General features: G+C 41.6%; 1 protein-coding gene across 7 annotated transcripts in view; it reads right to left on the bottom strand.

The window, feature by feature from the left end:
- The window catches only part of LOC121628256 (POU domain, class 2, transcription factor 2), a 108,336-nt gene extending 82,625 nt beyond the window's left edge, over nucleotides 1-25,711 (bottom strand). For 3 of the 7 annotated variants that reach the window (XM_041967256.1, XM_041967255.1, XM_041967250.1), the window contains exons 1-5: nucleotides 25,521-25,711; nucleotides 24,955-25,075; nucleotides 24,349-24,594; nucleotides 21,563-21,669; nucleotides 5,686-5,934 (exon numbers count right to left, since the gene is read on the bottom strand). In XM_041967256.1, the coding sequence (XP_041823190.1) occupies nucleotides 5,686-5,785 (100 nt within the window). In that variant the 5' untranslated portion in view covers nucleotides 5,786-5,934; nucleotides 21,563-21,669; nucleotides 24,349-24,594; nucleotides 24,955-25,075; nucleotides 25,521-25,711. Of the gene's footprint in view, nucleotides 1-5,685; nucleotides 5,935-21,562; nucleotides 21,670-24,348; nucleotides 24,595-24,954; nucleotides 25,118-25,520 lie in introns of all 7 variants that reach the window. The other 4 variants (XM_041967251.1, XM_041967254.1, XM_041967252.1 and 1 more) reach the window with 4 other exon arrangements.
- Nucleotides 25,712-26,036: the final 325 nt, after the last annotated feature.

The raw sequence follows: 26,036 nt of genomic DNA, 5'->3' as shown, positions 1-26,036 counted from the left end.
AAAATAAAAAGAGCATTTAGATTTGCTTTGTTGTGCTGCAGAGCAGTGGCAGAGCAGAGGCAGCTACAGGTCCCTCTCTGCCTCGGCTGCCGTCTGAAAGAGACTTTCTGATCAGATCTGAGCTGCACAAAACAGGAGGGTTTAAGTTTTCGCACCAAGTGTCTGACGGTCAGTTTTCGGGGTGTATTTATGACAAACAAACACAAAGACTGGTTTCTCCTCTCTTTTCCTTGTCTTCCTGCTGGTTTCTGACCACAGCACGGTGGAGGTGTAAGGGTTAATCTTCATAGTAATAAACTAACAAAGACAAGGAGAAGTCTAAGCATCTGTAATTATATTTTTGACATTGGTAAATTTACAACAAGTAAATAAATTCAATATTTCTTTTAGATTTTTCTTCCATGCAGACTGACTTTAGTATAACCTTTTTAAGTGGTATTAGGTAATATTTCTCCAGCATTCTAAGGAGACCACATTTCTAAGTCTTCAGGGATTAATAAAGTATTTCATTTAATTTTAACTCTAGTCCTTGTACCTGATCATTTTCAGCTCTTAACTCTGACATATGACCATTCAAGCATAATGAACCAGTGTTGTCGACACAGTTTTATAGATAGAAAATAGTATTTTAGCAGCAATAAGGTGCTGTTAGCTGAAAACTTGGCATATCTTAGCATAGTGTGCAGGAACTAGATCTACAGCAACCGGTTTACAGCAGATAAGCCGGACCTGAAAGTGATTTCCTGAAGAAACAGGAACAAATCCGGCAAAGATCTGAACCAGGACCTGAGAGATGCATCTGGACCTTCAGTCAATGCATCTGCTGCAGGCCGAAGCCTCATCAGAAATGGTCTTCATGCAGGGTGTGAATTACAGGGAAGCTAAAAGGAGCTCAGCTCTGAGCTGAAAACACTCACCTGAGACTCTACAGGAGAGCTCTAAAAATAGCCACTTTCAGGTTATAGCTTATTTTATTTTCCATCAGGTTCCTGAAGTCTCGTAAATGAAAAGAATAGCATTAATTTCTCTTATGTTATTTTTTTATTTATTTTATACTTTAAAGTTTCTTTCATTACTGTGGACACCTGCATTGTTTGTTTGTTGTGTACGGAGTCGTCCAAACCCCTTCATTGGCCAAAGAACCATATTTGGTCACTTCAGTGGACAAAATGCCTCTGCATGCTACTCCTTTAAATCATAAAACTATATGAAGTTCTCCACACCAATCGAAGATCAGGCCACGTCCCAGATACTTCATTACCTTTGGCTTTCAACATAAAAATGAGAATGTACAGATTTTGTTATTTTAGAAAAAAGTCACAAGATTTAAAGTCTTATAATATCCACAATACCACAATAACCCTCTTCTCTATGGCTGCCATTTTAAATATTTAAGAATTTCAGTGAGGGTCAGATAAAGAGAGCAGGGGTGACCAAGTCCGGTCCTCGAGAGCTACCACCCTGCAACTTTTAGACGCACCCTTTATCCAACACACCTGAATCAAATGGCTGAACTCCCTCATCCTCATGTCATTCAGCTCTGCAGAGGCCTGCTAACGAACTATTCATCATAGTCAGTATGTTGGAGAAGGGACGCATCTAAAAGTTTCAGGATAGTAGCTCTCGAGGACTAGACTTGGGCCCCCCTGGCATAGAGGGAGAAAAGGCTAAATGAAATGACAAGAACTGGACTGAAAATCAGGTCTGATGGAGAGATGAAACATCCCCACACTGAAAAATCAGTAGTTTACTTAACTCATTTTATTTGCACCCTCGAGTTGTTTCAACCAACTCTTTTAACCCCCTCAGCAGCAAAGTAGCAATACTGCACCAAACTGAATGAAAACAGTCCATATCTCCAGAAAGAGAGCAGAGTTTGAATGGCACCTTACTGAGCTGATGAGGATTAATGATGATGATGATTGGCTCATTGTCTGTGATTGAGAGCAGATCACAGAGAAATCTGCACAAAGCACTTTGTCACGACAAATACTCTCAGCTATTTGCAGATTCTCTGTTAATTTTCAAAATAGATGAGTAAATTTACTCCCATCATAAACTCAGCCTCGTGCCTTCATCTCTAACCACTTCCAAGCCACAGCCTTTTAAATTCTTGATATTAAAATTTAACATTTTCTTGGAAAAACTCCTCAAATTATTTAGTTTAATTAAAAAAAAAGGCCCAGTTTCATAGAAAGTCAACTTTAAAGACTCAACTTGTTCCAATGAAATATCTGATTAATCTAAAAGTAACTTAATTACACTGAACTTCTTTTGGAGAGAATGTGTTGACGGTGCATCTTTGCATATTCTTTTGGTCATAGAAGGGTAGAAAAGTGCACCAGAGATAAAATGGCATTAGGAAATGTCAGTAACTAGCATACTTTACAATGTTATCCCTGTACCGTCGTCCACACTCATGGTGCCAACTTTAACATTCAATCAGAACAAACATCCCAACAGCATGATCTGCATGTAAACAAAACACCGGCAGTAAAGCACATAACTCAAATTTATAGCATAGCAGTCAGAAAAGGTTAAATTCCTGCTTAATGTGCATCTCGTATGAGCCTTTGTGGTCCAGATACATTTGGAAAAGAGCCATGTTAACATGTCGACTTGTCTTTGCTAATCATTATCATTGCACCGCACAATGTTAAAAAGTGTTAGAAACAACCTATTTTGCTTAGTAATGAGACACTCAGAATAAAAATAATCATAACTAAAAAGTTCATTTTCAAGCAAAATCTGGGTTTATACTGTAGCTGGACTTCAGTGTGGGAACATCTGCACAAAGAACAGAATAAAAGGCAGAAACATCCTTAGAAGAGTTTTGGAAAGTCCTTCAAGGGGCCTGGAAAACTATTCCTGAAGACTAGAAGGACGTTTGTCTAAGAGGGTTCAGATTGGGATGAAGAATAAAGCTGCCAAATCTTGTCAGAATTATACAAACCGTTTTCGGCTCAAATATATCACATTTACAGGTCTGCGTGTTTTAAGAAATCTCTGCATGTATATGTTGCTTTCCTTAAAAATATAAAGAAAACTTTTGCACAGCACTGTATATAAAAATAAAATAATTAGTACATCGTCATTCTCTTCAAGAGAAAACTAAATTAAGCAGCTTCTCACTGCTCGTGCAGCTGAGCTGAAGCCAGTAGCTTCAACTCTTTAGCGTTTAGGAGTTGAGCTACCAAAAAAAAAAAAGAAGTCCCAAGTTTAGATCCACTGTAAAGCTACAGTCTGCAGCATCTGCTGTTTAGGACCTTGCCCCCTCTCCTCCTCCTCCACTGAACCCCACTCACCTCATCTCAGACTTTTGACACCCCCCCCATTTGTGTTTGCTCCAACGCAAACACACCCAGATGTGCGCACACTCGCACACTTTCAGGTGCAGGCCATTGTAGAGACACACGCATGCACAACTCAGATCAGAGGGAGGCAAAGAATTGTGGGTAACAGACTTAGCTAAAGTGGCTTATGGGGCCCGGCCAAGCCACACAAGGCAAATCCAATTCAACAAGCCGGCCGTCTGAAAGGGAGCGAGACGCAGACAGAGCAAAGGAAAGACTGGAGAGTTTGCATTTTTGTGTCGAGTGAATACTTCAAAGAAATGAGAGAGACAACAGGAAACAGAGGATTCTGAGTTTCTGGCTCTCCAGAGAGAAGTTGTGAAAGGAGGAAGGAAAGAGAAGAAAGGAGGAGCGAAGGAGGGATGATACAGTTTATTTCTCTCGTGTGTCAGCTGCTTATCACTCAGTGTGTTTAAATAAAAAAGCAGGCGGTACAGAAACTCTGACCTTTTCTTTCCTCTCATATTCGGGGGAGACCGAACTGCTGAAACTCTGCTTTGTTTTTTTCTTTTTCTCATTTCTGAAACTACTTCATCTTCTCATAGATAAACCCACACATTCATTCATCTTTTAGACCACTCTGCTCTTTAAATGACTGATATCTTCATCTTTAATTTTTTTCATTCCTTTAAGCCATTCATTTCTCTCTGAACCGCCTTTTCTTTCCCTCCTTTTATTCATGCCATTCTCCATTCTGTCACCTGTTAATTTGCTGATACTTTAACCCCCCATCATTCATTCTTTATTCATTTATGCACTAAGCCATTCTGTTATTCATTCAGTCATTCATTCATTCGCTCCCTCCCCATCTCTTTTCTCCCATCAGTTCTTTTACTTTAATTTCTTAGAGGACCAGCCAAGAAGCTGACCCCACCCCCCAAAAAGCAGAAGCCAGTGGTTATGTGTCGTCTGTCAAAGCCGCCAGAAGCTGGTCTCATTAAAACCTCCACCGTTTTTCTCCTCCTGACACCTACTTAAGGTGATAGCCTAAATTACCACAGCATGGATCAGCACACACACACACTAATCTGTGTTTTAGATTTCTGCCTAGTTGGATGGAAATTGTAGGAGGACACTTTCGTCCTCAAACGCACACACATAGGCTACATCGTGCAGTTTTAAACTCCCTGAGAAAACTAAAACACTAGAAATGCTAAATGACAGCAAAATAAGATGCTCTCTCTAAACCGATGTGCAGATTAAATTTAAATCTGAAATACTTTTATCCAAAAAAATCCGAAAACAGAAACTCTGAAAAGCAGCGTCATGATGGGTCACACTGCACTGAAGCAATATTATAGTGATCATGAGGCATTACAGGCAGATTATTAGGAACTATTGATTGACATCCACCATAAACTTAATCTGTCATCAGTTAATCAAATCTTTTTAAAGAAGAGTTAAAAAAAATATATATACATATGTGTTTTTAGCACATGTTTCACAGTAGTTTTAATTTAAAGCATTTTCCTTCCTTTTCACATAATCTCCCACATCGCCAAACTTTCTCCCTCAACCACCTCGGTCCCATTTTCCCCAACGTGGCTCCAGTCAGGGATCAATGCATCCTGATCGATAGATGACCATGAATATCTCCTCAGACCAGACCAAGAAAGACAATAGAAGAGGAGACAGATGGGATGGAGGACGAGATGGATAGATTGCTATGAATGAAAAAGGACAAGATGTGGAACTGTGAGACTGTGATGGATGCTAATGAGCCGAGTATTCACACATCCAAAATTTTGGCTGCATTTTAACGTGTTGGATTTATCTGCAAGTAAGTCGTCCTGTTAAAATGACTCAGTTAATTAGAAATTTCCTGTTTGGGGAGATAAAAGGAGGAAAGACAAAAAAAAACAACAACAAAAAAAAAAAACAGTTTTGAACTAAGATTTTTTGTGTTTTAAACGTAATAAATTCATGGAAATCATTTGAATAAGTTTAAGGATAGCAAAATATAGCAAATGATAAATTTGTTTTAAAAGAAATATCAGAATCAGAAAAATATTTGAATAGAGAAAAACATCTTGACAGTTTATTTAAAAAAATATGAAGTAACTCGTAACTCTTCTTGGTTTCATATTAAAGAATTGTTTAGTGAATTTCATATAAAATATTTCCTTGTAATAAACGTATTTTTGCATTTTAACCTCCACTGACCAACAATGAAATGAAATAAACTGTTGTCAAAGAATTTTACAAAATTCTGCAGAAAAAAAATCTAAAAGAATAAATAAATAACATCAGGTTACGAGTGGGGATTATTTTTTTCTGTGTGTGTGTGCAGAGGCTCTGTGGAGAGACAAGGACCGGAAGAGAGGCAGCTTACCGGGGCTGGACCGCGGAGCCAGCGAGGACTTGAGTCTCCAGGCGCTGAAGTCGGACGCTGTTCTCTGAAAGACGAAGGGGACCGGCAGGGGGACAAACATGGTCCTCTGTCGACCTGGTGGTCGTTGCTTTTTGTTTTATTTTAGTCTCACTTGTCTTCTCTCCTCTTCTCCTCGTCCTGCCGTCGTTCTTTGGTTTGTCTTCGTTTGCTTTCCAGGTTTGTGGACAGCCGCTGGTGAGGATGAGGATGCTGAGATGGTTGAGGGGGGAAAAAAAAGAGTCGAAGTTTGTTTTTGTTTTTTTCAGTGAATCAAACCTCCGTCTCAAACAGATTCACATCTCTTCTTTTTTAAAAAAATATTTTGAACAGCTCTTGCGCACAGATGGATGTTGCGGTCCTTTTCTTTTTATTTGCGCCTCCTTGGGGTCGGCTGGTCTGGCACACACTCGAACGCGCAGCGATGTGCGGGGCGCGCAGCGGAGACTGTTTGGCTTTGGGAGAATAAATAAAAGCTACCAGTGTTTATCCATACAGGCTAGTAACACAGCTCGCGGGATGGATGGCTGTTGGATGTCTGTTATCATCACACCCAGTCGGCGCTCCTCTCTTTTCAACACACACACAATTAGACTCGATGTTTTATTGTGTCCAGACAGCTGCGCGTAAAGATCGCAGAGGCTCTCCGTGACTGTCCGGTTATGCTTTGGTTTGTTTTTTGATAAGATGGATTTCTCCTCCTGTACTGTCATTAAAAGTCTCAAACTCTGTCCACCCGTGAACCCACGGGGAAAAAAACGAGGAAAACTGTCCGTGTAAGACTGGAGTTGCTCGTTCCCTTTTTTTGGTTCTAAAGATTTGGTTTGTAGCTGGCTGGTCTGTTGAAAAAAATGCGCACACAAAGCGACTCAATAATAAAAAGCATTATTTGGTAAACGATGGAATTATTTAAATAATAAAGTAAGGCTACGCAGGCACCCCCTGTCTGACTTTCGCTCCTCCCTCTCCACCCCTCGCTGTATCTCTCTCTCCCTCTTTCTCTAGCGGGGGTCACTAATTAAAGCAAAATCAATAGAAAAATAAACGAGAGAATCCATATCAATCAGTGCACCAGTTTCTCTGGTTTCCTTCTCGCGGAGAGCGAGAGAAAGAGAAAAAAGCGGAGGGAGGAAAACGGTACCCCGTTTCTTCTATGCCGTGGTGTCTTTTCTTTGGCTCCACTCCCGCCGGCGTGTGTGTGTCGCTGCCTGTCCACCCGCCCGGTCCTTTCTCCGTGTGTATCCTGCGTGTGTATGCGCGTGCTGGATCAGTTTATTTTGGGAACCCCGGCGGTTTTCGGTCCGACACCGCGCAGCCTGAACGCACTCTGGCACGGCGGAGCGCTCTGGCCGCGAGACAGACTGTGAGGTACCCACACCACCCCACCCCCACTTACTTTTACCCCATCTTCCCTCCCCTCTTTTCCCCGAGCCCTCCTCACCCCAACACACACTGAAATATACCCATCCATATGCGCAAACTCACAGCTCCATCCTCAGGGGAACTCTTCTTTTTTGGCACACTAATATTTTTACATACATAAATATTTACGCATGCTCTCTGTGACCTCAAATGATTGTTATAAAGACAATACATGTGTTCTTTGTAGGGATTATGTCAAAATCTATTTCTTTACATCTTTTTTTTAAACTTATTTAAGTCTATATAATATCATATATAGACATGTTCTTCCACCATTATCCCGTACAAGACGAACTCTGATTCAGCCAATTGATCTTCTGATTATTTCATTATAATGAAGCCAATAATCACATCATCCCCGGCCTCTGAAAAATCGATTGCCTCTTCACAATGTGCGGACATGAATTCAAGAAGGGGGGAACCTTTGATGCATATTTCAGCAGGTGGATCTCTCCCTCTCCCTCATATGGATTTACGTGGCTCCGGCCTACACAAGGTCACCTGCAGCACTCGACTAATGTGTTTCTTCTCCTCAGAGCTAGATAATCAAAGCATGTAGAGTCACGCGCCGGTGTTAAATTAGTAATTATTTTGGGGCGCGGGAAGGCCACGTGCGTTTATGTGTAAAATGTGCGTAAAATGTCAGCTGAGCTGAATTTAAATTGCATGTTTTTCCCATTAAAAAGGTACGTGGTGTATATATGTGTGTCCGAGGAAAAGCGCCTCTCCTCTCCGCCTCATTCTGCGCTGCGCGCTTATACTCCAGATTATCACCAACATGGATTTTTTTAAATAGAAAAATCTATGCGTTAAATATCGCAGTCAATACAAGAAAATCGACCAAAGCGCACGCACTTCTCTATCTCCCTCCTCCTGTATACACTCCGAGGAGAGACTGAGCTGTTAATAAGTTATCGATCAATTATGGCCCTCATAGTTAGAAAGGCCTCGGGCTCTTTCCCCAATGCTAATGTCCACGTAGGGAGGGGAAGAAAAGCCTATAAACCACCTGCTACTCGGATCATCGGAAGCCTCTTGGACTCACTTTAGAGCTACAATAGTCTGTTTCAGTTTGCTACCATTACTGCTACTAACAGTACTGCATGTTCTACTACTGCTCCTAAACTCTCTCCTGCTGTTGCTGCTTAATACTAACTGCTGCTTGTACTAATAGAGAGACTACAATTACAGCCAGTACTGCTGCAATACTGGCGCTTACACCCCCACCAGCACCCCTCTCCTAAACCAGCTGCTATCATGATGCTTGTTGGGTGAATTCAGGAGCTGAATAAGTTTGGAACTTTCATGAATGGATGTTGTTTTCTTGATTTCAACCACTTCTTTTTAGATTAACTAGCAAGTTTTATTCATTATTGAAGAAAAGCTGGAGCAATATTTTGAAGAAATGCAATGAATAAATGAATGAATGAATGAATAAGAAATGTGAACCCAATTTTTAAGCCAGTAAGGCTGTTGCCAGTGAGTGGCACATAGCTGCTAGTGGTACTGGAGCAATAAATGTTTGGTGAATGAAAATGTTGTGTTTCATAATGGTTTATTGATATTTTCCCATTTGTTTAGATCATATGGTTTATGGAAAGGCTGGTCACATGTGTTGTGGTTATTATAACTCATTTAAGATTCTTGCTGTTGAGTGTGTGAAGGCAGGACTGAGAGGGTGAATGGGCTGCCACATTTTGTTTTGACCACCACCTTTATTTTCATCAATGTGATTAATTTTCTTTGCCTTGGACTGATAATTGTGTTGTATTGTGTTGAATTACTGTTTTTTTCCTCTAATAAAAACTATAAAGCATATTTTTGGACCTCAGCATCTTGATAGCACATCAAACAAAGAAAAGGTCTGACTTCTGCCTCTCGGTGACTTTTCGGCTACGTTCACACTGCAGGTGTTAATGCTTAAATCCGAATTTTTAATGAAATCCAAGTGTTTACGTGGTTGTTCACATTATTTCACTGCTGCCTTCTTTTTGCTAAAGAGTGAGCGGTATGTGGCCCTGAATTGACGTGCATGTGCAGAAGATAACAGGACGTGTTTATGGATGCAATAGATGCTTCATGTCTGTTTATTCATTTGGAAGTACTTGTCCACTCTGAATCGAATAAAATGTGCACAATTGATGAATGAAAGAAGACAGAAAAAGGAGAGAAAATGTTAATGATGGCCTTTTGTGGAACAGTGGCTCCTACTTCTGTACAGAGGCATGAACAGACAATGCTGCTGAGTTCGCCAGAGTCTTGCCCGGGTCCAGTTTTACCAACCCGCACCCGCCCGAACCCTTTAGAATGATCATCAAACCCGACCTGTGGATATCTTCCAGATAAATCTGGACCCAATCAGCCGATGTCAGATGTAAAACACGACCTGACACGTATGTTAACACATGCTAATTGTAAATACACCCTCGTCCATCCAGTCATTGCATTACTTTGCTTAATTCATTCATATATTTAAAGTGATGGTGTTTTGTTGTCGTTTTCATTTACAATAAAAAACAAGGTAAAAAAAAACAACACAGTAAATATTGTGAAACAGCAGAACTGCCGTGACTTCTATGACACCAAGATCAGACGAAATGCGACATGACCATTCAGACTGAGGACTTCCTTACAGATCACATACGTATCTGATCTAGGACCATATATGAAAGTAGCCTATGTTGGATTTAAAGAAATAAAATGGATTTGAGCCATTCAGACTGTCATTAAAAATCTGATTTGAGTCACATATGGGCAAAAAATTGGAATTGAGCTGCAATGTGAGCGTAGCCAATTTCTCCAATCAAAACTTCACATTGGTAGTTTGTTCATAGGCTACCTTAAATTTGGCTCATCAGTCCATCCTGTAAAGTTTTGCCCCTCTGAGCAGCATGATGAAAATATACTTGATATGCATCGGCGCAGGCTCCAGCCAAGTTGATTGTTTCATTTGTTGAATAAGCCACAAAGTCAAGATGGAGCAGCTATCAACACGTTACAAAAACTCTTTCATTTCCTGGTTGGATTTAGACTAAAACTTTCCTTTAGTGGAGTTAGAAAGTGATCATGGTTCAAGCTAAAATACATTCTTCTTGCATCACAACCGTCCATTCACACCCAGTTGGTCCTATGACAACTTTAGCTGTAATCACTTTTTGCTTCACTGTCATGTTTTAGGAAGGAGGATGACTTAATTTATTGTTTACCAGCTCAAACCTGAAGCAGCTGATTTTTATCTTTGAAAAATTGGAAACGATTCATAAAGTTGTTTGGTGATTGGGTAAAAAGCACCTCGTGAAAACATTAATTACGTTGCATACTGGAAGTCTCCGTTCATCTTTCATATGTACATCTTCTAAATGCTGAGGCTGTTCTTAAATAGAAGTTACAGAAACTCAGCTCTGTAGATCTAAATATGTGCCCTTGTAAATATTTGACATGTTAAGTATGAGTTATAAATTACATGTATGAAGGACAGTGAGACAAAGAATAAGTAAAAAGAACAGAGAAAAGAGAAAAACAAGCTAAAGGTGATGGTGGGAAAAGCTGCAGCAAATTTAAATGATTTTTACTGTTTTGGTGATTTAGTGTTTTTTCTCCTCCCCAATTTAACAACCAATGATTTGATCTAGAAACACATCTCACTACAAATGATCGTTTTACACAATTAGAAATCAAGCTCTTTACAGCAGGAATGCTTTGAGGTGTAGGAAAGTTCATATTTAGTGTTAAACAATAGACTATGTTGATTACTTCAGCAAACATTTGTTTCCCCTATTTTACCTCAACATTATTTTTTTCTCTTATAATTATAAAACCTTATTCATCCTTTTTAATAGATACTTGTCGGATAGCATGTCTATTCAAAAATATGCACCTGAAAGTTGAAGATATTTTCCTGATATTTAACTGAACCTACAGCTTTACATAAATCTGTTTCTTGTTCAGCTGATATTGGTACAACTACTACATCTTTACAAATATTACTAAACGCACCTCTTTAAATTAATTTATTGCTGATTTTATTGGAATAATGTCACAACTCTGCTGCTGCTGTGGCCTCAAAAACATCAGTGAGTACTCATGTGTTAGTAAAACTACCGCTACGTCCCTCACATTTTTCTCCTGGCTGAGCTGTACTCCGGCCTCAACCCCGCTGACTTCTTCTCCCCTCGTTCTTCTGTTTACGGGCCATTTGCTTTGCACTGATACAGTATTTGTTCTTAATCTCAGGCGTGTGTCTGATTCACAGCATTTCCGTTACAAGCTGCAGCTTTTGATGTCATCTATGCATGGACACACGTCACATCACAAAGGAGGGCCTCCTATTAGAGAAAAAAAAGCCCACTCCCCACTCCCCGTTGACAGATGACATCCGCGTGCCCAGCAAGAGACATGGGGAGCAAAAAGAAGAGGAGGAAGAGGAGGAGGAGGCGGTCAAATAAAGAAGTGACCGGTTGTCCCTCCAGAGCCCCCCTCTCCAGCAGAGGGCAAGCGCAGAGGAGCCCCGATCCAAACTCCTTCCAGACAAAAGCAATTATTTCTTGCAGAATATGGTGTGTTTTGTGCGTCCATCGCAGGGAGGGGAGGGGAGAAGAGGGAGGAATGTGAGGATTTGAAGGAGAGGTGAAGAATATGGCGCTCGGCGAGCCTCATCAATAGCAATATGTTCTTTTTCCTTCCTGTAATATCTATCCTTTCAGAAGTACTCTGCAACCTGCTGTGGTGGTCGCTTTGTCTGACGTCGCAGGCTTATGGGCCAGAGTGGACTTCTGATCAGCTGCACACAAAAACACACACGCACACACAAAGAGACAGCAGTATGAAATAGACTCCTTCTCAGCTTCCAGAGCAAACCTGTTGTTCAGACCTCATCAGTACAACTGATGCACAGAAATCAGCATTGCTAACATTTCCTGAGATTATTAGAGAAAAGATCAGCTCATAATTAAACAAGTCATAGTCAAACTGTTCTGCAGGAATCCGATTTAGTCCAATAAAAAATATAGTAAAAAACACATTAAACACACCCAATAAGTGAGCGGATCCTCGCCACGACAGTGGGAACAGATCGCTCTGGTCTCTATCCGTCTTCTGTGTGTGTGTGTGTGTGTGTATAAATGTGTGTGCATGAGACAGAGAGTTCATTGTTAAATGGCAGTGTCATGTTGACAAACGAGTTGGTTGAATTAAATTCTCCCTCATCAATAACAAGGGGGGGGGGGGGGGGGGGGAGCAATCAATACCAGCTTACAATTATATCAGCACATACCCCTCCGCTACTGCTGTAACCACACACGCACACACACTCAGCAAGACAGAGCAAATAAAAAGGGAAGAATCATTACCAGCCGGCTACATGAGTCTTAATAAATGCTATAAAATAATCACACACTCTGGAGGAAAGAAAGCGGTTCCACTGTTGTTGGATTATTATCAAAGGCACACAGACATCTGAACACACACTCCTGCACATGCACACACCGCAGGATTTTATTGTGTAGCAGACCATTTTAAAAACACATTACTTTCAGCCTCTCCTTTTCTTCCTCTCATTCTATACATCTCTCTTATTTTCCTCTCGCAGCCTGACTAAGTAATCAATTCTGACAGATTGTCAATAAGCCGTCTCGGCCTGCCGATACCGCTCCTACATATCCATTATTCCCTTTCAGGCCGCAGAGGACAAACCAAAAAAAGAGTAAAACACGATGCCGTCGATACGCCGCCTCGATACGATCATTGAGGCAGATCAATGGTCTTGCTTACAGCTCATGCGCTCGCCTCGACCTCGAGCGCACTGGAAGTAACAGCGAGCGTGAAAACCGCTTTGTGCATACGCGTTTTCCCCCTCGCCGTTTGTGCTCTTATCTCAGTGGGCCGGGGATTCGTTCATGTATATTCTCTTTTTACTTCATGCAGTAATTTTATTCCTGCTTTGAAGATATTTGCTGGTGCTCGTATTTCACACATGTTCTGCATCCTGTTTCATCCTGGATTGGTTGTAATGGATTTAAGATGTAAAACGCAGAACAGAGCTGAAGAGAGGGAGGGTGTCAAGCTGGGAGGAGGAGAGAGGGGCATATCGACTTTACCCCCCCCTTTTTCCCTTTTATTCTTTATCAAGTTCACAGACAATCCTCACACACATGCAAACACATGCAACAAAGTGTGGAAACACCAGAACCCAACAAACTCAAGCAGCACAAACATGCACAAGAAATACACACACTTTCACACACCCTGGTTATTGAGCCCAAACAGCTTAGCTTAGCACAAATGCAGCATCAAGGCTGGAGGTAATGCCAATGACATGGATGGAGCTTTCCAGCCCATGCAGCTTGGAGTGTGTGTGTGTGTGTGAGAGATCACTGCAAAGGTGGGGGGAGAAGAGAGCCTTAAACACCGAGAGGATCAGAACCAGCTCTCCTGGACACCATGGAATACGATCAAGAGGAAAGAGTGTGTCTGTCTGTGTGTGTGTGTGTGTGTGTGTGTGTGTGTGTGTGTGTGTGTGTGTTAGTGTGTGTCTGTGTGTGTGTGTAGACTGATAGCAAGACATAGCTCTTTAAAAAAAAAGAAAATAAATAAAAAAGTTAAAGGTGTTTAAACAGCATCCTTCAGAAAGTATTGTGGTGCTGAAGTAGCAGGTCTCAGAGCATCAAGTATTAGAATACATTTAAAGCAAAAACCTCTAAAATCCCCATTTTCAGAGAAGTGTATCTTCACTCATTTCACTTAAATTAGAAAATATAAACAGATTTAAAATTCAATAAGGCATAGAACTCAAAACCAGTTTGGATACACTTATGTGTCCCATCCGCTTCTTGTTGAAGAGACTCTTAGAGTGTTTGGAAAGTAAAAATACGGATTGTTTTAGTTTTTTTAGAGGAATTTGTGTCCGTTCTCTCCGAGTCTGAGATTTCAGCAGCTCACCAGTCCGTGGTTGATGTTGTCCGTTTCTCGTCTTCATGATGCTCCAGACATTTTCAACGGGAGGCAGATGTGGACTGCAGAAAGGTCAGCTGATCACATAGGCCTGACATCGTCTTTCTGAAATAACCATGAATCTGCTGCGTAAAGACGTCACCTTGATAGTAGCACCAATGGTACCCGCACACAGATCAAGTCCTCCATGCTATGAACACTGATGCCACGTCAGTTGTTTTCATAAGCAGCTGAAACAAAGAACGTGTCCACCGTCTTTCTGTCCATCTGATGAGCTGGTGTCCAGAGAACTCTGCACTGTTGTCTTTCTTCTCGTGTAGTCCAGTTTCAGGTTGCTTTTCTGGATGCATTGGTGGATTGTCTTGGGTGAAAAGGGCTCTCTAAAGTCCTCCTGAGCCCATGTAGCTGTAATTATTATCATGCCATGAGGGTTTCTCTTGCAGTGCTGCTGAAGGGCTCAAAGGCCACAAATGTCCAAAGTTGTTTCCATCCTTGGCCATCCCACAAAGACTTCTCCAGACTCCCTGAATCTTTTTACAATGTTCTGCTCTGGAGATGCTGAAAGACCAAAATTCTGTACAATCTGCCATTAAAGAGATTTTTTTTAAACTTACTGATGATTCTCCGATGAAATTTGGCACAGAACTGTGACCTACGATCCAGCATCGCTTGGAGCCAAGTCTTTGGTGGATGCTCCTTTTATATCCAATGCTGACACCCTCACCTGTCACCAGGTAATCTGCTGATTGGAGAATCTCCTGGAATAATAAACTCTTTTATGTTTTTTTTGCCTTTTTCCAACTCACTGAAAACACTGAAGATCATTTCTTTGCACTTGTCTCAAAAGTTCAAAAGAATCAAACAGGTTTAGCTTTTGCTTCATTTTTGAAACTTTTCTGAAAATGAGTTTAAATAGTTCCTTGAAAAAGAAATGTTCAAGATTTTATATGTTCACACACACTCACACATTCCACAGGTCTCCTTTGAGATGTACATTTTACTCACAAAAACCTTATAATCCCCGTTCCTGTGCTCTATAAACACCTGACTAACCTCTCAAATCTCTTTCCTCAGCTTCTTTTTCCCCACAGTTGGTCTCTACACGCCTCCTATCTCTTCATCACCCACTTGTTCACATACAGCCTCACAATCATACAAAGACACACACACATACACGCTCATGCTCAGCCTGCATGGTGTTCATGGAGCGGAGGGAAGACCGACACAGTGTGTGTGTGTGTGTGTGTGTGTGTGTGGGTAGATTTAGAAGTGGGGATCAATGAGAAATGTAGAAATCAATGCACTTAGCAGTGGGAAATCAATGGGGCCTAATCGGGATGCCAATGGCACAAGTCAAAACAATTAAGAGAGAAGAAAAATGTTTAACAACCCCTCAGCCCCACCCCACCCCGATGCTTACACAGGAGCTGAGGAGAGATGGAGGGAGCAGAGGGGAGACAGAAGATGAGAGGCTAGAGTAACACAAGAGATGCTGAGAATGTCGAGAGGAGGATAACAGTGATGCCTGGATGCGCCCGTGGATCAACAAGGTTAAATGTGTTTACTTTGTGAACTGCCTGTAAAGTTGCAGGTTTGATTCCGGACCACTTTCAAGCCTGTGGTGCTACGATAATCTGTCACAGGCCGGCCAAAGAAAGAGGAAAGACGAATAAGAAGCATCACAACCCATGATCAGAAGAAGTTGGGACAGAGTATTAAAACATTTAATATAATGTTTATTTCATTCTAGACAGAACCAGCTCCAGATGTTTTATGCTTCCTCTCATCAGTTTCACCTCATTTGAAAATATTCATCTTTTTTTGGATGTTCCTAAATGCAACATTCTCTGTGGGGTGCAGGACAGGACTGCAGGCCGGCCAGTCCAGTACCCTCCTCTTCCTCAGCCATGCTGCTGTAATGTAGCAGAATGTGGTTTCTCAAAATGAGTGAACGTCCCCGCAAAAGATCTTTAAAGCAGCATTACTGCATTAATGCTGCATCACAGAAGCTTTACGAAGAACCCCGATCCAAGCCTGGACCATCACAGAACCCTGATCCAAGCCCATCACAGAACCCTGATCCAAGCCTGGACCATCACAGAACCCTGATCCAAGCCTGGACCATCACAGAACCCTGATCCAAGCCTGGACCATCACAGAACCCGGATCCAAGCCTGGACCATCACAGAACCCCGATCCAAGCCTGGACCATCACAGAACCCTGATCCAAGCCCATCACAGAACCCTGATCCAAGCCTGGACCATCACAGAACCCGGATCCAAGCCTGGACCATCACAGAACCCCGATCCAAGCCTGGACCATCACAGAACCCCGATCCAAGCCTGGACCATCACAGAACCCCGATCCAAGCCTGGACCATCACAGAACCCTGATCCAAGCCCATCACAGAACCCTGATCCAAGCCTGGACTATCACAGAACCCTGATCCAAGCCTGGACCATCACAGATCCCCGATCCAAGCCCATCACAGAACCCTGATCCAAGCCTGGACCATCACAGAATCCCGATCCAAGCCTGGACCATCACAGATCCCCGATCCAAGCCCATCACAGAACCCTGATCCAAGCCTGGACCATCACAGAACCCCGATCCAAGCCTGGACCATCACAGAACCCCGATCCAAGCCTGGACCATCACAGAACCCCGATCCAAGCCTGGACTATCACAGAACCCCGATCCAAGCCTGGACCATCACAGAACCCTGATCCCACCCCGAACCATCACAGAACCCTGATCCAAGCCTGGACCATCACAGAACCCCGATCCCACCCCGGACCATCACAGAACCCTGATCCAAGCCTGGATCATCACAGAACCCCGATCCCACCCCGGACCATCACAGAACCCTGATCCAAGCCTGGATCATCACAGAACCCCGATCCCACCCCGAACCATCACAGAACCCTGATCCAAGCCTGGATCATCACAGAACCCCGATCCCACCCCGAACCATCACAGAACCCTGATCCAAGCCTGGACCATCACAGAACCCTGATCCCACCCCGGACCATTACAGAACCCTGATCCAAGCCTGGATCATCACAGAACCCCGATCCCACCCCGGACCATTACAGAACCCTGATCCAAGCCTGGACCATTACAGAACCCTGATCCCACCCCGGACCATCACAGAACCCTGATCCAACATAATAACATCGTAGAACCGGGCCTTTGGACTTGTTGACAACAGTCTGGATGCTCTTTTTACTTTTTGCTCCATTTCTTCCGAAAAAGATCTGAAATACTGACTGGTCTGACGCCAATCCTGGTCTCCACCGTGTGATGGTCCATCCCAGATCCCAGATGCCTCCCAAGTCCAGAGAAGTCGACGCTGCTTCTGGATCCTGGACCAGGTTAACAAATGGCTTCTTTTCTGCTCAGTAAAGTTTGAAGGTTTCCACAGTCATCCTTCAGGTTCTACAAGCTGGTGATGAAGGTTCTTGATGCAGGTCCGTCTGCGGGATCAGAGAGCTGTGCCCAGCTTGAACGTTTAATGACATTCTTCACTGTTGAGGGAAAAATATGTAAATCCCTTCCTATGAAATGATTTTCACACATTTGCAGACAATTCTGTAGCACATGAAACTTCACCACGTGCACATTTTAAAGGTTTTCGTTAAATTCTACAGTTTCCATATCAAGAAACAGCCACTCTGCCTGTTACGAGAATGAACTTTTCCCCTTTGAAACATGTCACTCTCCTTTTTACAGCCCCTTTTCAAAACATTTTCTGATGCTGAAGGTTTTGAGAGGACCTCAACACAAATGTAACCGAAGGAGATGAAAAGAATAAAAAGGGGAAGGAAGGTGGTGGTGGAAGGATGAGTTTTTGTTAAGTACCTCCTTTAGCTTGTGGAATTTATCAATGAAAATATTAAATCTTTAAAAACAGAACAAATAGAAACAATGCCAAGACACCCAAAAGGTTCACCAGAAAGAGATCTCCCACAGAAACCGCGTGAAATGGTGGTCAGCCTGCACGCTGTAGGATTGTGGCTGCGTTTGGTGTGTGCATCGTGGGGAGGTGGGGGTGGGGTTGATCTGGGGCCAATCGATAGCGGCAGGCTCTCTTACGACCCCTGAGTTCCTCCTGGCTTGGCCGGCAGGCTGGAAATCAATGGGCTGGACCAATAACTCAGGATGCTGTGTGGATTAGTGAACTGTCAACTAATCAGAGAGTTCTTGAATCTGACACTGCAGCTATTAACCTATCGATATGACACTTGGCACTGACATACACTCACACACATGGAGATATATATATGTATTGATGAAGGTATGTGCACAGAAACGCTGCTGCAAACGCCTGAATGTGGCTCGCACGTGTCTGCATGGCTGTACGTTTGCATAGATTTACCATTTAAAGTTGGTAAATATACAGCAGGTTCACTCCTGTGGATATTATGTTTACCAACACAGACACACAAAATGTAATATTCTGCCACTAGAAGCATAAAATGTCCAGAAGGCTCTGAGATTTATACGACTTCACTGTATAAATACACACTGACAAAAACACACACTTCAGTGGAAACACAATTTTGAGTAAGAGTTTAAATTAGTGAAAGAAAAAAAAAAAAAAACTTATGGAGAAAGTGTTAACACTTTTATTAAATATTATTTAGCTGCACAAGAGTTAATAAATGGCTCCAAAAAAACTCCAAAAGGTCGACTTGAATAAATCCACACTTTAAAATCTATATTTGTTGAATTTGTATTTTAAATGATCAATTAGGAGTGTACAAGTTATAAAAAATATTCAATAAAACTTGAGATATTTAAGTGCAGTAGAAGAAAAAGAAAAAAACGGCAACCTTAAGATGCAAAAAAACACACTTTTCCTCCTTCATTGGGATTTGGATAATTACAGCAAACATTACAGCTCCCCTCTGTAGTCGGCTCATAGCTACATTTAGGTGTAACCTAGCGATAGTTACAGGGTTATAGGGTGAAAGTTATTTAACTGTGAGAAATCTAATGGTTGATGCAACTATTGTCTTGTTTGCGCCAGCATCTGGCAGCAAAGTGTTGCTACCACCACAAGGTGGCGTCAGTTCAGAGTTGTTTGAACAGCAAGAACAAAAAGCACCAGGAGAAAGCTTCATTGTTGCTCGGCTCTGGTACAAAGTGTGCAGCACTTGATAATGGAGTACAAATACAAACTGGCCACAGCAACGACCAACAAAACGTTCTGAGTTAAACAAGAAAACCCAGTGAAACCTCTGCTGGGTAAAGCTAGCACATCATCCGTCTACCACCACCACACAACAGAAGGTCCATCCACAAATAATGAATCCATGGTTAGCTTAGTCACAGGCTAAGTTTAATGTTCGATATGAAGAGCAACTAGAGGACCTCAACTCAAAGATGCTAACTAAAAACATGTTTCCATCATTTTTGTTGAAGGTTTTTCAGAGTTTGCGGTCCCATCAAGAAAAACCGTTTAGCACATGCCTGACAAAACTGTACGATGATACTGTAGGTGAGCCCCAACACCTGAGCTGAGCGAAGGGGGCGTGTCCAAATGAAGCCTGTTTCACTGAAATCCAGCCACAACCTCACTGAGTGAAAAAAAAGCCGTGAGAAATACAGGAAGTTATCTGTGCGTGATCTGAAGTGATGTCCAGGATCAATACGTGCAGATCGACTAAAGACGCTGAGCCACAAAAAACCAAAGGACATTCGCAGTTTGGAAGCATTTTGACATGATTTCGCTCACAAATGAATAAATAAATAGGCTACATGTAAAACTTTATAACTTTATTGATTTATACCATGAGGAAATCAGGATATATTGATACTTTTTTCTCTTAGGAAACTGGCAAAGCACAAAGACCTCACCTACTGCAAGATATTAAATTGTAAATACTACACATAGCTCCACTTCAAAAAAATCCCTCAAGTATCCCTTTAAACTGCCGGCGTTTGAATGAACAACCAGTGACGAAGATGAGGAGCACACAAAAAGAAAAAAGAGCCAAAACAAGCAGCTAGAATGAAACTTTTCTCCGCGTAAAAAGATTAATTTAAAACACACAGAAGTGAGCAGTTGCTGCTGATTTACGGATCATCTGAAATGAAAAGCCATCCTTCACTTTCATTGTGCTGCTGCTCTGACCTCTGACCTCCACACAGCTAATGGCCGTCGGTGCTGGTGATCCAGAAATTTCAACCTTACATTCATTTCATGTTGCAATAACGCTGCAGCCTCCAGAGGACCCGCAGTTTAATTAAAAATCATAAAAGTCATTTTAAGCTCCAGCATGACCTCCCATTTTGAAAGAAAAACCCTCCAAAAACATCTTTTTTAATAAACAGTTTAAGCACTGACATTTCCACCCAGCTTATTAAAGTGACTTATTTCCATTTTAAACATAAAAACTTTATTCTTCTCCCTTAATTCAGTTTCTATCCAAATTCTTTTGAGCCTTTTCATCATGTAGCCCGACCGTGGCCTTTTCATTTTTCATTTTCTTGTAGGGTGGATCCTAAAGGCTCATTCTGTGTCAAGGGTACTGGTTCATTTTACATTATTCTCCTCTATTCTTCACTCTCTTTCTACTTTTTTTCTTTTCTTTTTTTTTTTTAGTGAAGCAAAGGGAGATTATTTTGGGGGGTAATTCCATTGAAACGGCTCTGAAATAACTTGACTTGGCATGTGCCTATACAAGGCTCCACAAAGGACTGCAGGAATACTATTCAGTAATGGGGTAAAGCAGGAGAAGAATCAGGACAAAAAGCCTGTGGGTTTGAGTGTGTGTGCAGCTGAAACCAGAGAAAAAGAGAGAACCAAATCACCTGCGAGAAAATAAGACAGATACCAGAAGGGGGAAAAAAAGGATGAATGAGGAGCAAGAGACGAGTGTTGGAGAGGGAAGTGGAGAAGGAACACGCTTCATTTTCATTCATGCAAGCAGCAGCAGTGGGCAGATTTGTGTTTCTCCCTCACTGAGACACTTTGTGCTTTTTTGGCAAAGATCAGCTTTATATGTCGACATGTTGTTTTAGTTTTGGTTAACTACTTTGTGGAAATCCACACATCGTGCCATTCTTCATGTTTAAGCATGGCAAGTGTATTTCCCAAGAGGAAAGGAGAAGAGAAAACAAACCAGACAAGAGAAGAAGTGGAGGAAAGACTGAAGTCAGAGAGCTGGGCTAAAAGAAAGAGGAATGGAGGCAGGTTACTGCATTACAGCCACCGAGAGAAAGGCGAGGGGGGGAGGTGGGTGAGGAGGGGGAGCACGAGAGGGTGTGGTGGGGGCCTCCCACACACTCCGGATTAGGAAACATATGCAGTGGAGTAGCAAGGGATTAGACTGAGAAGTAGAGCAGGAGGAGGGTAAAGAATGCATTTTTAGGAGGAGAGGAGGGATGGAAACATACAAGTACTCAGCCAGGCGTATTTCCACCCTGCTTTTATCCAGCGCCTCCCCCTCCCCACCTACTCACCTCCATCTTTGAACCTCTAGGATGATTGGGATGATTGGTGTACAGGGACGTGGAGGGAGACGCAGGAGGAGACGGTCATCTGGACGAAGCTTTGACTCGTTTTTTTTCTGCAAATATGATACAAATATGAGAGAAACTGTCATGATTGATGCACAAAAACCTCCAAAGTGTTTAGAAAGGTTCCTGACTGAGTGAAATGACCCAGAAATGTGAGTGTGAGGAGCTGGCTGAATTCCCTAAAGCAGCTTTGATGCTTCTGTTATTACCTCCTTTAGCGAAGGAAACACTGGAGCATCGTTTATGAGAGGAAAGCAGATGATTCGATCCCACAGCAACATTTAAAGCGATGCTCGAGTTTTTTTTATTAACTTGCGTTAACAGGAACTTACATAAAAGAACATGAAGATGAGACAGTGTTAAACTGTGTTTGTTGTGTGTCGACTACGTTCTTTGTTTCATGTTTATGTTTTACTGCAGGCTGCAAATCTAAATGTTCCCTCTGGACAATAAAGATACTGTGAACATGAACTTTTGTGACTCATTATTTGTGTGAAATGTGAACATAAATGTTATATCTTAACATACAGACTACACAAATAAAGGAAATAATTATTATGTAAAGTATTAAATGTACTTTACTTCTAATAAATAAATAAATAAATAATTCCAACAAACACATCCCAGCTGAGTGTAAGTGTGGTCAGATCCGTGTCCTTATAAACTTCTCTGACCTTATAACATTTTTAAAATGGTTCAGGAAAATGTGACAGGTGGTCTTTTTTTTTTTTTTTTTTTTAAAGCCATTTACCTGTACCAACTCAATCCTCTAAGTGGTATACAGCACAAAAAAACATTATTTCTACATTAAAATAAAATAAAATAAAATGCAACTCCTCGTCTTTACGACAAAAAAGTTACTCAGGTGAAACCTCCAACAGGAAATGGTTCATTTACCATTAAAATATAAGAACTATGTCACACGTGTGTAAAATAAAAGCAAATAATTAAATGAATCATTGAAACAGTAAATAATTTATTGATTCCTGCAGATTCCGCTGCATACATTTAAAAATGGTTTCTGCCTGTGAGCCGTGTAAAGTACGTAGTTCAGGCAGAAACATACGGACGGATGAAAGCTAAAAACACAAACACTGACTCCATACGTTGGATCTTTAACTGAGCACACACATCTAAATATTTCTGTACCGGTTCAAGGGCGGGGTGTTTGATACGCCAACGGATTACTGCAGAGTTCAAAGACGACAAATTTGTCGTCTTTGAACTCAACAGCTGGAAGAAAAGCCATTCACCCCTGAACTTTGAGCTGAAAGACTTGCAGATCTATTTATTTTGTAATGTAATTATCCCCACTACACACACTGTGGTGGATCCTCTGACTGATTTCCCAGCATCACATCAATGAGATAGAAACAATTCCTAAAAGTCACAGACAAACACAGATGTGTGAGATTCGTTCGGATCTGCAGGAAAATGATTCTTCAAATAAATTCATTGATCACTGATGTGAAAAAAATCTCATTTAAGAGAATTAAACCAGGAATCAGTGTGTACCAAGGGACAAGATTAAATGTAAAATCTGAGCAGCTTCACTGCTTTGGGTTCTAATATATTCAGAAAATTCTGCCGCCTGGATTTTGTGTTTCTTCACACAAACGCTTGATGTTTCCTCATCCACTCTTCCCTGACTCGGTTACACAGTCATGAAGCCTGGTCCACTAAAAGTCACATCATACTCAATGTTTGTTTATGAATTTGTCTCCAACATGATATAAATAAAGTTGATCATACGACTAAATATGCACGAAGTGTAAAGTCATCAAGGCAATGTTGTTTTTTTAATCAGAAGTTTGATAATGTTCACAGCTGCAGCTTCACATAGAGAAACATGTGATTCACACAGCTATCTGCAACACTGTGTGTGTGTGTGTGTGTGTGTGTGTGTGTGTTACAAGCCAAGGTCAGGTGATAATTTGCTAGAAAGCTGCAGCCAGATGAAGAGACGGAAGGACGGAAGGACGGAGGAAAAGTCCCTTTCCTGATTTTATATCTGGTTGAATCTTTCCGGTTTGACAGAAACTTGAATTTTAGAGGAGCTTAAATTTAACCCGTTAAGGCCCGACCCATGAAAAAATGGTAAGAAAAGTCCATTTTTTTTAAAAAAATATGAGGTCTTTATTTGGCCCTTTAACAAAATGTAACAAGAAATTTAACATTTTTTTAGGGGGGGATTTCTACCATTTATTACCATGTGATAGTTTAAAAATATTATAATATGGTTTTCTGCTTCTGGGTATCTATTAGGGGACAGAAGACGAGTATCAGATTGTGTTCAACAGGATTTTGAACGTTTAATCCATAAACTGAAGCAAAATGTCTCAGAAACTGTATGTGATAAATATGTCACGTCAGGCTCTTATGGGTTAAAAGAGTAAAAATAAGAGTGTTTATTGATTAAAGTCATGTCAGGCCTGAACAGCAGACTTTACTTTCAGTAATATTTTCCTCCTTATTGGCCACATTTCTTCCTCCCTTTCCTTACTCTCACACACACAAGCACACACACTCCTGATCCGGAGAGGTCGACCTTTGGCGGATGAGGTCAGCCGTCTGGGATGAAGTTGACCCTTTCACCCGCGGGGCTCCATCGACCACTCGCCTCCTAACCGGCTGGACAATAAACATCAACTACGTCTGTGTGTGTGTTTTAATCTCGGTTTTTATGTGTGTGTGTGTTTGTGTGCATCCATATTGAGGGACTGATTTACCTCAGTTCAAGGCGATAGGGTTGTGTTCATCGTCACTGTCGCTGAATAACAAAACAATATTGATCAGGAGGAGGAGGAGGGGGTCACCCATCACCCAGTCCTCATCCTTTGGTCTGTCCTACAAACGCTGATCGCTTCCTGTCGTCTTCCTTGGGTTAATATCTCATTAACCACTATTATCTTCGCACCAGTCACCACGGCAACAGCCATCAGAACACAAGCTGACAATTCCCCGCAGCCCGCATCCTGCGGATCAGACAAGCAACGACCAGATTATTGGAAATCAATCCGGGGGAGTTACTGTTTCCCTGACCTACCGAGCTTCACTTCCACTATTTACTGAGGAACGCTGATCAAATGTCGACTGTTGGGAGGTTTACACAGATGTCAATACATGCAGGGATGACAGTCAATACCAAGGCATGAGTGTGATGATGGTTGTTAACCATCCTCAGCTCCATAAATCAGAAAATAAGGAAGGACAGAAACACGGATCAAATAAATTTAGTGTTCATCTACAAGGGTGACTGCGTTTATAATGCTGACTGTTACAGGAAAATGTAAAGCAGAAATATAAAATATATATTCACTGATAATATCAGTTACTTTGAGATGAAGTCCTTCCAGACTTGTGGGTGTCACAGGGATGACGCTGAACCACGGGGGGTAGAGTGGGCCTTCATGTGAGGGGCTTCTCTTTCTTATCAGCGTCCTGGCAGTCCTGATCCTTATTTTCCACGCCGCAATGAGGAAAATATTATTTAACAGCCTGCAGTTAAAGCTTAGCTTACACACTGTCACAGGATTTCAACTTGTACACAACCCACTGATGATTAGTTGAATTCAGCTAAATGGTTTGATGATTTCACCTCTTTATTTACATTTCTTCATAATATCTTCATTTATATGAAATATTTTAGAGTTTTTACACTTACAAATGTGTAATCTATTTATCTGTATCTTTAAAAAAAATTAAATTAAATTTTAATTATTTTTCTGCAGAGCTGAAACTGTTTACCAACGTTATGAGGCCGTTTTCACTCAACCTGACCGAATAACTTCCGTGTTTCCACGTGATAAAAGTAAAACCTCCTAAATTTCTGATTAGCTTCTGAAATAAGCAGGTGGACGACAATAAATACTCTTACGAATAGAAGTTAAGTAAAACTCACCTTTTATGTCGCTTAGCAACGATTCTGCTCCGGAACTATGCGGCCTAAGGCGGATGGATATCTTGTAATTAATTGAGTGAAGACTCCGTTGGACATTTGGAGGGTTTCTGGAGAAGAAGCGGCCACTTCAGGACCACTTCATGGCCCGCATGCCGCCTGAAAACCTGATCCCTGGGTCCGCCCGGCGGCTGCGACGGCTGACGGGTTGAGTTAGTGGTCGGCTGACCTTTAACCCCGAGGTCAGCACGGCTATGGTTCCGGGAGCATCCGCGACAGACGCTCCCTGGAAAACCAGGAAAAGGCAACAGAGTGTGGAATAAAAGGAAAAAGCTGTAGTCACACAATCACAGAGAAAGTTCCTGGTAAAATCAGAACATGTCTGAGCACCGATGAAAATAAAGCTGATAATTCATCTTTACTGCATGTTTGCTTTCGCTATTTTGTGTTAAAAAGCATCATTGAGCTTTCAGTAATTAATTTACAACTAACATGATGCCTGAATTTTTTAGCAGAGTA

This window comes from Melanotaenia boesemani, chromosome 17 (assembly GCF_017639745.1).
Source record: "Melanotaenia boesemani isolate fMelBoe1 chromosome 17, fMelBoe1.pri, whole genome shotgun sequence".
In the NCBI taxonomy this organism is placed as follows: Eukaryota; Metazoa; Chordata; class Actinopteri; order Atheriniformes; family Melanotaeniidae; genus Melanotaenia; species Melanotaenia boesemani.
The sequence above is the reverse complement of the archived record's forward strand: the minus strand, read 5'-3'. Positions and strand labels throughout refer to the sequence as shown.